Here is a 12,863-nt window from a genome sequence, read left to right on the forward strand (position 1 = left end):
TATAGTGACTTTTCATATAATTGTCCTTGACAAAAGACTTGAAAAAAAGTTTTTCATATAAACTTCCAGATGATGGGTATTTCCTTCTTTACCTTTATTATTTTTCGTAGTCAGTTTGAAAGGCAGTTGTTATATTTCACAAATCCGACACTTCTTTTTTTTTTTTTTTTGCGGTACGCGGACCTCTCACTGCCGCGGCCTCTCCCGCTGTGGAGCACAGGCTCCGGACGCGGAAGCCCAGTGGCCATGGCACACGGGCCCAGCCGCTCCGCGGCATGTGGGATCTTCCCAGACTGGGGCACGAACCTGCGTCCCCTGCATCGGCAGGCAGGCTTCCAACCACTTCGCCACCAGGGAAGTCCTAGAGCAGCTTTTAGTCTAGGATTATTCCCACTAAAGTAGTCAAGCCCTACTATTAAGGTAGTATCCTCCTGATACTGATAATTCTATCTGCTAGCCCATGTATTTTGAGATTATTAGGAATGTGAACTATTCCAATTCCATGTGTGGGTTCTGGGCATTGTCTTTTTTTGAGCTTCTGGAAAGTTCTCAGGTAGTTTCCTGGACTTCAGATTGTTTCTTCACTCGAACATGCTTATCAGTACTTAGCTGAAGCCTGAGGACAACCCTCTGCAGTTCTCCAGGGCTCTGTATTTGTCAAGGTCTCTCTGCTCTGATAGTCTGCCCTATAAAAACAAGTTTTAATTAGTCCCTTCCAGAGAAATATTTTAAATCTGTAGGTTCTAAAACTATATTATGTTGATGAATTTCTTATTGTAGATACCGAAAAGTTTCAGGTTGTGGTAATTTGGCATTAATCATAAGAATGTGCAAAATTTGAAGTATTTGACCAGAGGTAATTTCTTTCTTTTCCTCCCACCCCCAAAACTATTAAAAATTCAAAACATAGTCATTACAGTCCATTATCTTGGCATTAATGTAGCCTTCTATTCTTTCATTTGATGCTGAGCCAAATAGTATATGTATTTTCAAATCCCTTTGTCAGTACATTCAGTACAGCTTTTGAAACAGTCACCTATCACATGCTTCTCAGGGTCCTGTTGTACTCTTCTGGCAACTTTAGAATTGGCTGAGTGACTGAAAGCTGTTCTGAAAACCAAACTGATTGGTATTGCCAGTAGACTCCTGCAGCTCCTATAAGGATTAGCCCGTAAGAGATTCACTTAAAGTTACCAGAAAAAATTATTCATAGTTATCAGAAATAAGTTATAAAACATTAAATGAGATAGCATAGTCACTTCAGCTAATTCTAAGGGAAACTTGGATGTGCATTTCGGTATTGGAATGCAATTTTTGTAAGAGTTATCTGCCTTTAGTATTACCTGCCTAATAGTGGTAGATCCATGGTCCAAGAGGCAGTAGTTCCTCCCATGTGTTCTGTAACCTATTTGGGCCCAGATTAATTTTTTATGCTATCCCACAATATTTTTGAAAGACCAACACTATTTTCTTCATATATTTTGAGAGTGGTGTTTAAGTGGCAAGCTAGTATTTCTGTAAATTGATAAGCTCAGGAGATGGTCATTGAATACCAATTAAGTGTCATGCCTTCCCGAAGTTTCCCAGTGTATAAACCAAACTGGTAGCCTAAAGAGGCGAAGTCACCTATATAAAATATTTAAAATTCAGTATTGCTATTAGTTAGGATGAGATTATTCAAGGTTATTAGGGAATTTTTACTTTAAAATTTTTTTAAAAAAATAAAGCTATTTTAAAGTATTTGAAAGGGCATTTACTCTGGTAAAGTTAGTGAATTCTTCTGTCAAATCCAGGGCAAGAATATGTTTAGTATGAATAAGACTTTCTTTCCTCTTAACAATAGTTCCAGCTGAAAAATGTTCAAATGAGAAGGAAGGCAGTGTACATTTTGTATATTAGTGAAAACTCCACCCCAGAAATATTGTCACTTCTAAGAGACAAAATGTCGCTGAAGATAGTTCAAAAATTTGGTTGGCAAATACCAAAAAGAGAAATGTTTGAGAATTGGCTTGGAGGCACTTAAGTCTTCGTAGTCCATAGATAAAGAGTTCTGTGTGATATAAGGAGAGATTTTTCTGACCCAATGGCAAGAGTTTGAACTTGACAAGTGGGAATCTGTACCATTGGAGCAGAGCTGCCTTTCACATGTTGAAAAAAATCAAGTTTCTGACACTCGCCCTGTCACAGTCAACCAAGTTAAGTGCCAGGTGTTAAGTTCCTCTTTTCAGTCAGCCAGTGAGGCTCCCACTCATGACATTTTTACAAGGAGAAGGGAAGTACTTCATGAAGTACAGTTTGTGAGTACTCAGGAAATATTAGCTCTTAGCGTGTGTTAAGGGCTGGGACTGTGAGGTAGTAGGTAATTCAGGAATGAAAAGGAATCTTCTTGCCCCCAACTTGTTAACTAGGTACCAGAAAATAGGAAAGCAACTGCAAACTTATCTTGGTAATTATGAATATATAGAGGAGAAGATACTATCTGAATGGATAAAGAAGATGTGGTGTGTACACATGCACACACACACACACACACACACACACACACAATGGAATACTATTCAGCCCTAAAAAGAATGAAACAATGCCATTTGCTGCAACATGGAGAGACCTAGAGATTATCATGCTAAGTGAAGTAAGTCAGAAAGACAAATGTCATATATCACTTTTATGTGGAATCTAAAATATGATACGAGTGAACTTATTTACAAAACAGAAACACTCACAGCCACAGAACACAAACTTACGGTTACCAAAGGTGAAATGGGTGGAGGAATAAATTAGGAGTTTAGGATTAGCAGATGCAAACTACTATATATAAAAGAGATAAACAACAGGTCCTACTGTATAGCACAGGGAACTATATTCAATATCCTGTAATAAACCATAATGAAAAAGAATATATATATATATGTATATATAACTGAATCACTGTCTCTTTCTGCCAAGGTTAGGGGAGGAATGGGTCAGGGCAAGATGTGTAGAGAAGGTGCTGAAGGATGAATAAGCATTTGCCCAGGGGAAGGAAGGGCATTCCAGGCAAAGGCATTGAAGCTGAGGGAACAGTGCATTTGGGAACCTGATGATAGATTGACATAATGGTTGCCCATGAAATAATGGCAAGAAATAAAGCCAAAGTGGTAGCCTGGGGCTCTTCACAATTGCTCTCATTCTAAGTTATGAAGTTTAGACCTTGAGTCATGGCTTTCAGCCGCTGAAAGATTGACATAATGAAGGTTAAGACTAACAGTGGATATTTGAAGCGGGGAGAAAAGGGTACTGGTAAGGGTAGGTGGGGGAATAGGACAACAGCAAGAGATAATCAACAATTCGTGGGATCCTTTTAGGTGCCTGTGGAACTTCCGGTGAAGATAATTCTAAACTTAGCCTTTCTGAGTCTGTTTCTTCTTCTGTGAAACAGGGAATTTAAATGCCTGCTTGCAGGATTGTCTTAAAAATTAAAAAATAAAATGCACTTGGAACCTAGTACAGAGGATTGTTTTTAAGGAGCACCTAGGGAAGGAGAATTTCTGAAACAGATTGAGTAGCATCACTGGAAGACTGGCAGGGAATGATCAACAACACAAATCTCAAAACTTAGTCAAAGGGGACCAGAAGTTGTTAGTTGAATTTTGAATTGAGATGAGTGGTAATAGTAAGAGTACTTTCAGTGGAGGCTTGGGGCCAGAAGCCAGATTGCACGGATTGAGTGTGTGATGAAGAAGTGTTAACTATCCTTCACACAGCTTAGTTGAAAAGATTCTGTGTGGGGTTTTTTAGTTTGTTTTTTCTGGACCTGTGCCATCTGTCATGAAGCTTCACATTCAAGGTAGTGCTTTTAGTCATTTTCAGTTACTTTAGATGTATGTACAATTTTGAAAGTTTGCCTCTGTGCCTTCCCTAGGTACTTCATGCCAGGTTTGATGGCAATTTACTATCTTAGGGATACTTTTTGTTCTACATTAAGTTGATGTTTGATGAAAGATATGATTAAAGTAGCTTTTCTTAAAAAGAAAGCCCAGTTTATTAATGCTGAGAGTTAGAATAGAGATGTAAAATTTAGACCAGAGATGGTATGTGTTTATTTTTCATTATGGAGCTTTCAATCATTCACGAAAGTAGAACTCCAAAGTAGCCACTGCCCAGCTTCAACAGTTAAGATTTGGGCAGTCTTGTTTCATTTATTCCTTCCCCACCCCCACCCCCTTTTTTCCCCTAGACTGTTTAAAATTATGGACCTCTTGTCATTCTGTCTCTTATATACCTCAGAACTTACTTTAAATAAAACAACCACTGTAATGTTATCACACCTGACAAAACTAACAGTAATTGAGAAAACGAATTCACCGAAGTCCCAAAGGGGTCCATGGTACAGGACAGATGACAAACCACTGCAAATCTTGCCACTTAATATTGTGCAATTTTTGGCATTGGCTTCTCAAGTCCTTGCAAGCTGATTTCCCTACTCCCCTTATTCCCACCTTCCTCCCCAGCACCACCACCCCCGACCCCAGTTCCTTAGGTGTGGTAAGCATCTATCTACAGGTTCAGATTTCTTGGAATTAAAGCAGATTCTAGCCTAACCAAAAAAGATGACTGATTTTTTTATCAATATAGATTTTTAGTGTATCTTATTCTTCACTGCACAGCATTTTATCTTCTTTTTTTTTAACTAATTAATTTATTTTGGCTGCGCCAGGCCTTAGTTGCAGCACGCAGGATCTTCTTTGAGGCATGAGGGATCTTTAGTTGCGGCGTGCAGACTTCTTAGTTGCGGCATGCGGGCTTCTTAGTAGTGGCATGTGGGCTTCTTAGTAGTGGCATGCATGTGGTATCTAGTTCCCTGACCAGGGATCGAACCCGGGCCCCCTGCACTGGGAGCGTGGAGTCTTACCTGCTGGACTGCCAGGGAAGTCCATATCTTCATATTTTGAGTGCTCACTCTTTTTCACTTACTATTTGGCCCCAAAAAAAAAAATTTTTTTTTTAACATATGGAAGTGTCAGGTAGTCAGAGGAGGCTGCTCTGTAATCAGTGGATGGATGAGATGAAAAACTTTCTTGTAACAGTTGAGAGATTGTCTTCCAGTTCAGCCTAGAGATACAATTTTTAGGTCAGTTTATCATGTCTTCTGCTAACTGATTACTCAAAGAGTTTTTTCCAAAACTGGAAGAAACACTATTAAATGCAGGGCTTCGTAAACATTTTTTTCCCCCACTTACGAATAAGATTTAATCTTTTTCAAAACTTTTTCTTAATGTGCTTTAGTAGGAGGGATGGTTTTTATCATAAGGCAGAGGATTCTAGAGGGGCATGGAACATGTTTTTATTTTTTGTTTTGAAGTACTTATGGAGTCATGGAAGTTGCAAAGATAGGACACAAAGGGCCTGTATACTCTCCATCCATTTTCCCCCAATGGTTACATCTCATTTTATCACACGTATGGATTTGCGTAACCATTACTGCAGTGAAGATACAGAACTATGCCATCACTACAAATTACCCCCTGCCCCCAGTACCTCTTTATCTCCCATCCACCATCCCTAACCTATGGCAGCCACTAATTTGTTCTCAATTTTTATAATTTTAGTTTGCAAAGGTTATATAACTGGACTCATAGAGTATATCATATTTTGAGATTGGCCTTTTTTCACTCAGCGTAATGTCCCTGAAATCCATCCAAGTAGTCATGTGTGTCAGTAGTTCATTCTGAATGTTTTTAAAGTTGAAATAAGTGCCTTATTAACTCACTATACCAAAACAGTCCACCCTAAACTACCCAACCTCAAGTTTAAAGAGGGCTATGAATTTTTAAAAAGGCCTGTAAGTTTTGTGGGTATTTTACAATGTTAAGTATAATATACATAATTATAATAAATATATAAATCATATTCGCATTGTAAAATTATCATTAAAATGTAACTAGTCTCTTTAAAGTAGATTCTGTGTTTGACTTAAATATACAAAGCTTATAGACATTAAGTTTACAAAGCTTAAATAGTATAAGACTAGGATTCATTGGTTACCCAGTTTTGTAAATGATTTTTCATTTAAACAGTAAGAATTTGGGTGAGCCGTTCTTTTTGCTTTCCTGAAATAATTTCACATTTATAGAAAATTACAAGAGTAGTACAGAGAACTTTTATATATCCCATTTATTTAACTTTTAGCATTTTTGACATTATCATTATACATTCTTTCCATCTATTTATACATGCATGTATATATAAATTTTAATTTTTTGGAACTATTTGGGCTTAGGTTGCATATGTCATGACCCTTTATCCTTAAATATGTCAGTATATAATTCTACAGAACAAGGATGTTCCCTTAACACAACTCCATCACAGTTGACAAATTCAGGAAATTTAACGTTGATGGAATATTTTTATCTAATATAGCTCATATACCAGTTTTATCAATTATTTTCTCTTTCTCGCTCTTCTTTTTTTTTTCCTCCAGAACAGAACAGAATCCAGTTCAGGGATGGATGTTAGTTGTCTTTTCTCTTTAATTTTCTCTGATCTGGAACAGTTCTTCAGGCTTTGTCGTTTATGACATTAGTAGTTTTGGAGAATACAGGCTGGTTATTTTCTAGAATGTTCCTCATGGTTCCCCATAATTAGTTTCATGTTACATCCCTGATTGGAATACCGCAGGAGTGATGTTCTGTCCTTCTCAGGGAATTAAATCTAAAATGTGTCCATCAGGGCTTCCCTGGTGGTGCAGTGGTTGAGAGTCTGCCTGCCGATGCAGGGGACACGGGTTCGTGCCCCGGTCCGGGAAGATCCCACATGCCGCGGAGCGGCTGGGCCCGTGAGCCATGGCCGCTAAGCCTGCGCGTCCGGAGCGTGTGCTCCGCAACGGGAGAGGCCACAACAGTGAGAGGCCCACGTACCGCAAAAAAAAAAAACAAAATTAAAAATAAAATGTGTCCATCAGCATTTCATTAGTGGTATTAATTTTGCTCACTCAGTGAAGATATTGGTTCGATTTCTCCATTATGTGGTTACTGTCTTTACCATTACAAGTAATAAGCAGTCTTGGGTAGACACTTTGAGACCATGCAAATATCCTGCTCCATCAAACTGGGACCCCAAGATTTATTGATTCTTGTTCTTGAATCAGAGCAAGAGCAAGAATCAGTAAATCTTATTTTGAGGGTTCGAAGTAAATGAGAGTCAATCTTTCTAAATTACCTTGGCTTGAAAATTCACCTTGATTTTGGAAACACTTATTTACTTACATTTTTTAGGACTTTGATCTGTATGCATTGCATATAATAATTGCTAGTGTCTTTTAACTTAAAAATGTTTCTTAAACTTTTGGGTTTATTTTTAATCCTTTGCTGCCCCCTGCAGGTCTATGAATATAAATCTTTGGAGCAAGGTAAGTATTCCTAATATTGCAAATCATAACATGGTATATAAAAAGCAAAAGTTATAATAGCTTCATATATTTGTCATGTATCATTATAAATTAAGTGAATTTAGAATCTTCAAGTTGGTCATTTTAGTTTTAAAACTAATTTCCTGGAGCATGAAATTTATTATTGAGGTGATCCTTTACTTTGTCCTAAATTCTTCATAAGGTTTTCAACTTTTCCAAAAAACAACTGTTAACGTTATTGCAGTAACCATACAGATTTAATAATTATTTTTAAAAATATATGCATGTGTGTATATGTTTGTGTATCTACATGTATATCTATATATGAATGATATACAAATAAATTTTAAACTGTTATCTTTTTAAGAAGTTAACTGCTTTTATGCAGGAAGTACAATGATCCTTATGCTGAATTACAAGAATATTTGTAGCTTAATAAAATCAGAATGCACATTATTGATTGGAATTCCCAATTTAAATAATTTTTAAAATCTTATTTTCATTCAGTTCTGTTTTTAGTATTACTTAAACTGCCATTCAAACTATATAGTCAGTTATAATATATGGTTGAGATATTTATATTTAGAACTAATTTTTTGACTAGGAAGATTTTTCATTGGTTTATTAAATGTGTCTTTGTTCAAAATGTGTTAAATTTGGCTGTCATGTCTGATGTATGGCTACAGCTTCTGGTAGAATTTATTGTCTACCTTCTACGCATGTCTGTGTTGGTTAAAAAACAGTTTGTAGGTAAGGATTGTTTTGCTTTGCTTTTGAACAGTTTCTACCTTAACCTTTGAATTGCTATTAACTGTAGCATGATTTTATGGTGGAGTGAAGTGGGGTATGGTCAGTTTTGCCTTATTTTCCATATTAGAAAATAAATAGTTGAAGAAGCTGCTGTAGTTTGAGTTGTTAATACTTATGGTATGTGCTGGGCACTATTTAAAGAACAAATAAGTTCAATCGTAGTATACACATGAGGTAATTCAGAATTCCTAACTCATATCACTTCAGAAAACTATGTTCCTTTCTTATTATCTTCTGCCCGTGGATATATAGTCAAGTACTGTGATCAAAAGTTAGATGTCAGTACTGTATGTAGGTTTTGTAATCGTTTTCATCATAAAATATATATTTGAATTTTTTAAATTGAAATTTTGTGGGCAGAATTAATGTTGATGAGTAAGTCTTTAGTTTTTGTGTATTCGGTTGATAAGAATCAATGAGAACAAACATGTTAGAACTTTCAACCCCCTTTTGTTTTAATGCCATTAAAATGACTTAAAAAAAAAGTTATTTAGTGGTTCAGGGAATTTTACTTTCTTATTTCTGTAAAACTACACTTAAAAGGAGGAAACTGGACCAATTTCAACAAGACCAAAAACAATACAATGACAAATAACATTGGTTGATAATTTCTATAAGATATTTCCTGTTATAACAGTTTATTTAAAACAGTATATAAAAGATCAGTTTAGAGGCTTTCTTAGTGACATTTCATGAAACATTGCAGTTTTTCTTCAACATGGATTTGTTTTGTTTTTGTTTTTAAAAGACAAGCCTATTATTTAAAAATGAAACAATCTCCTTGGCAGGTGGGGATGGTGTTGAATTACTATGATACAGAATAACACCTTACTGGGGAGAGGCTTTATTATTTCAAGAATTCAATTTCAGATTGTATTTGTTCTTGTTTGCTTCTCTTGCTGCAATGCACGCATTTCCTGTCTTACCAGATAACAGAACTGTTGTACAAGGATGGACGTTATTGCCAGGAGCCTCCAGGACCAACGGGTAGCGTTTCAATTTCGATGATTGTAACTTATCCACAAATCCATTCTTCTGTGTAATGATGGACTAGAAGGATTACAGCAGTAAACATTTTCTTTTTGAAAGTGAAATTTGAAAACATTTGGTTATAAATCTTTATATTGATAACCACAACATTTTGAGATCTGTGAGGTGTTTGGTTTTATCATAATTGTTTTTTTAAAGGGAGGGTTGGGAGGGCTTTTTTTTTTAGATATTGAGGAAATGCTTCTTATAGAATCAATCAAAATAGGCTTAAAAATTAGTAATCCTTAGTGTTTATGTGATTTTAATGTTTTGCCAGTATAATCAAACATATAAAATAGTAAAGCGGTCTTGTAGATTTTTCCACTTAAATATAATTTATTACCTAAAATATATTATTTGACATTTAATGATTTTTGTTTTCACATAATAAAGCCTAGAATATATGGGTTTCTGTAAGAAGGTACCCTTCTTGAAAGTTCGTATTTTTCTATCCTAGGTATTAACACATGGCCCTATACATTTTATGCTTGAATGCATAGGAAAATTACTGTTGTTACAAAGCATCTTTGATAATCTCGGTTTTTCATTGGCAAATAGGCAGCTCTTCACAGGATTACTGTATCTGCTTATTAAAATTATTTAACTTTCTATACTCAACATTTAACAGTCCTCTCTAATTTTATGTTTCCCTACTAAGTATTGCCCACCAAAAAATTAGTATAGAAATGTGTACAAGGCATTTATTTATTCTCACTATTTGTGATTTGGACAGGAAAGGGGTAAGGCCTTGGGCAGGACAACTTCTGTCACAGAGTGGTGGAAAAAAATAGATTGAAGTAAGATTCAGTACTGAAAAGCTGTCACTCGGTCTGAAAATAATTAATATTCCTTTCACTCACCAGTTAGATATGTGCTCCCAAACCACATAATCTCTATGCCTCAGTGATCATTGTTGCCATTTCAGAGCCTCTCATCAGGGTGACATCTCACACCAAAATGATTTCTTATAAATTAATCTTGATAACATGACAGTCTCAGTAATTTTAGTGGAATGCTTTCTCTTGTTTTTTTTCCGCAGAAGCTGTTGGCTATTTTCTTTATAACTTGATTGACAGCATGAGTGACTCAGAGGTACAGGCCAAGGAGGAGCATTTGAGACAATACTTCCATCAGCTGATGGAGATGGTACCATTTCATTTTTTGCTATAGAATGCCTGTCCTGCCTGACATGTATCTATTAGATTTGAAATTGCTGCTTTTAAGTACAACCAGACCACTTCTCAATGACATAGACGAGTTGGAGACTTAAATTATGTCTGAGATAATTTCTGTTAGACAAATCTCAGTTTGGTTGTCTAAAACTCAGTTGTTTTTTCTCCTCCCTTCCCTTTGCACAGAATGTAAAAATTCCTGAAAATATCTACAGAGGCATTCGTAATCTGCTGGATAGCTACCATGTTCCTGAATTGATTAAGGTGTGTGTGAAACAGTAATCAACTTTTTAAAATGCTTAATTTATATATAAAAGCATGTTAAAATTTTATTTAAATATGTTGCTTTTGGCCAAAAGTTTATTTAAATGACAACCTTTAAAACAAGGCTTTTCATTGATTGTTAGTAAATGCTGTTTATATATTGGAGAACGTGTTTAAAGTATTTATTACAGTGGTTATAAAGCATGAACAGAATTTCTGCAAAATTTTGGAAGATGGAAAAATAACAGTGAAATGAAATGAAATTTCCAAAATTTGCTTTTGACATTTGCTAATCTATTTTACACATGTTTTCTGATTCTAATTTAAATCCCAATTTTAGGATGTTAATATGTTGGTTGAAAGAGAGAAGACAGACTCTCGAAAAGTAAGTAGGCTTTTTGAGTAGATTCTACATGCTATAGTAACCACATTTAATGAGAGTTCTAGACTGTGTCCTTATAAAACCAGTGGTTCCTAACATTTTTGTCATCAGTGTACCTCTAAGAAGTTGGTAAAAGCTATTTCAGAAAAATCAGCATATCTCAAAAAAATCGGCATATCTGAGAAATTTGCATATAATCTCAGGAGCTTTATAAACCCCTGGAGTCCATCCCCAGATCCCCAGATTAATATCCATGATAGCATTTATGACATTTAGGAAAGGTCAGTTTAAAGGGAAGAGTGACAAAGGGTGCATTTTCTTTGTAGGAAATTTCTTTCCTTCTTTTTTCTTTCCATTTCTGTAGACTACGCAGCCTACATCATCTGATTTGGAGTCTAAACTTGAAAAACTAAAAGCTGAAAATCAACCTATAGGAGATGTCCTGAAGCAACTCATATTAATGCTGTGTTCAGAAGAGGTAACTTATAACTATTTCAAATACGCTATTAAGGTAAAAAATTCTTTATAGATAAAAGTAAGCAAAGCCAAATATAATATTTATGATTTTTACAATTAATTATTATACATCATGTCTGTGAAGAATGCAATTAAATGAAAGGTTAGCTAATTTCAGCTACACCTTGAATGGCATGTTTTCCGGTTACTGTAGTTTGTTTACAATAACCTGCAAAGTGAATGATAGTAACAGCCATGATAGGTTTATCATACATGCCAAATGTCCTTTCAAGCCATGGCTCCGGTCTCTTATATCTAGATTGTCAAGCAACTGATACATGCAGTCGTCATTTGCAAGTCAAATATTACTGGGTTGTTAATGCAGGGATTGAAATTCCATTTTCCTGCTGGAAAAAAGTCTTTCTGAGATAAAGGGTCTCTTGCCTTTTTTCAGCAGGCGTCCAGCTGTACTTTGTGTTCATTTTAGTGTGCGTCTGCAATTTGTGGTATATCACTAGACTTTTTCGGTTTTTAGTTCAGTATCATTTGGTCTTATGCCTGTGTTTCTAGGGGAACAGAAATAACAGCTGACTTTAAGGTTATAACATGGTACTATTAAATTCTAAAATATTTCCTTACATTACTTGGATATTGACTAGACTGTGAGGAACGTTGCAGTGATAGACATTTCTGTGCTTGGAAATTGGACGGTGAGTAAGGGCTCACTTGGTACATATTTAATCTGGAAGTCTTTTTTTTATAATACAGTACCCAAACCTTAAAACATCAAATTTGGCATAGTGGCCTGTTTTGCAGTGTAGATAACAAATCTTTTAAACCCCACATATATATATCTTTTCCTGCTTTTTAAAAGGCAAATAAAAATACCAGGGAGCAAGGTGAAGTTAATACCATGAATCCATTTCTTTTCAGGGAGCAAGGTGAAGTTAATAACATGAATCCATTTATTTTAAAAGTACTATTAACTTTTTTTACACTCTGAACATTGAAACTAGAAATTTTATTTTATTTTTATATTAATTTCTTATTTCTTTTTCACTTCCATCCTTTATTTTAGAACATGCATAAAGCTCTTGAATTGAAAGCAAAATATGAATCAGATATGGTTATCGGTGGCTATGCCTCTTTAATAAATTTGTGCTGTCGACATGATAATGCAGAAGAGGCATTGAACCTGAAACGAGAATTGTGAGTACCCTGGCACTGAAACAAATCATCAGCATGTATGCTGATATACAGTCCTTGATGGATCATGTAGATTGACTACTACTCTCATACAATGTGAATTTAAAAAATTCTCTTTTGTGTTTTTGAAATTTCATACTATAAGACTCTTTGATTA

The 12,863-nt window shown here is 35.4% G+C and overlaps 1 protein-coding gene across 1 annotated transcript in view; it reads left to right on the forward strand.

The window, feature by feature from the left end:
* LRPPRC (leucine rich pentatricopeptide repeat containing) overlaps nt 1-12,863 on the forward strand; it is a 104,102-nt gene that overhangs the window by 37,317 nt on the left and 53,922 nt on the right. Inside the window, exons 15-21 of the mRNA XM_067703110.1 lie at nt 7,360-7,387; nt 9,127-9,184; nt 10,266-10,372; nt 10,585-10,662; nt 11,003-11,047; nt 11,409-11,522; nt 12,579-12,709. Of these exons, the coding sequence (XP_067559211.1) occupies nt 7,360-7,387; nt 9,127-9,184; nt 10,266-10,372; nt 10,585-10,662; nt 11,003-11,047; nt 11,409-11,522; nt 12,579-12,709 (561 nt within the window). The remainder of the gene's footprint in view (nt 1-7,359; nt 7,388-9,126; nt 9,185-10,265; nt 10,373-10,584; nt 10,663-11,002; nt 11,048-11,408; nt 11,523-12,578; nt 12,710-12,863) is intronic.

The sequence above is a fragment of the Pseudorca crassidens genome, chromosome 14 (assembly GCF_039906515.1).
Source record: "Pseudorca crassidens isolate mPseCra1 chromosome 14, mPseCra1.hap1, whole genome shotgun sequence".
NCBI lineage: Eukaryota > Metazoa > Chordata > Mammalia > Artiodactyla > Delphinidae > Pseudorca > Pseudorca crassidens.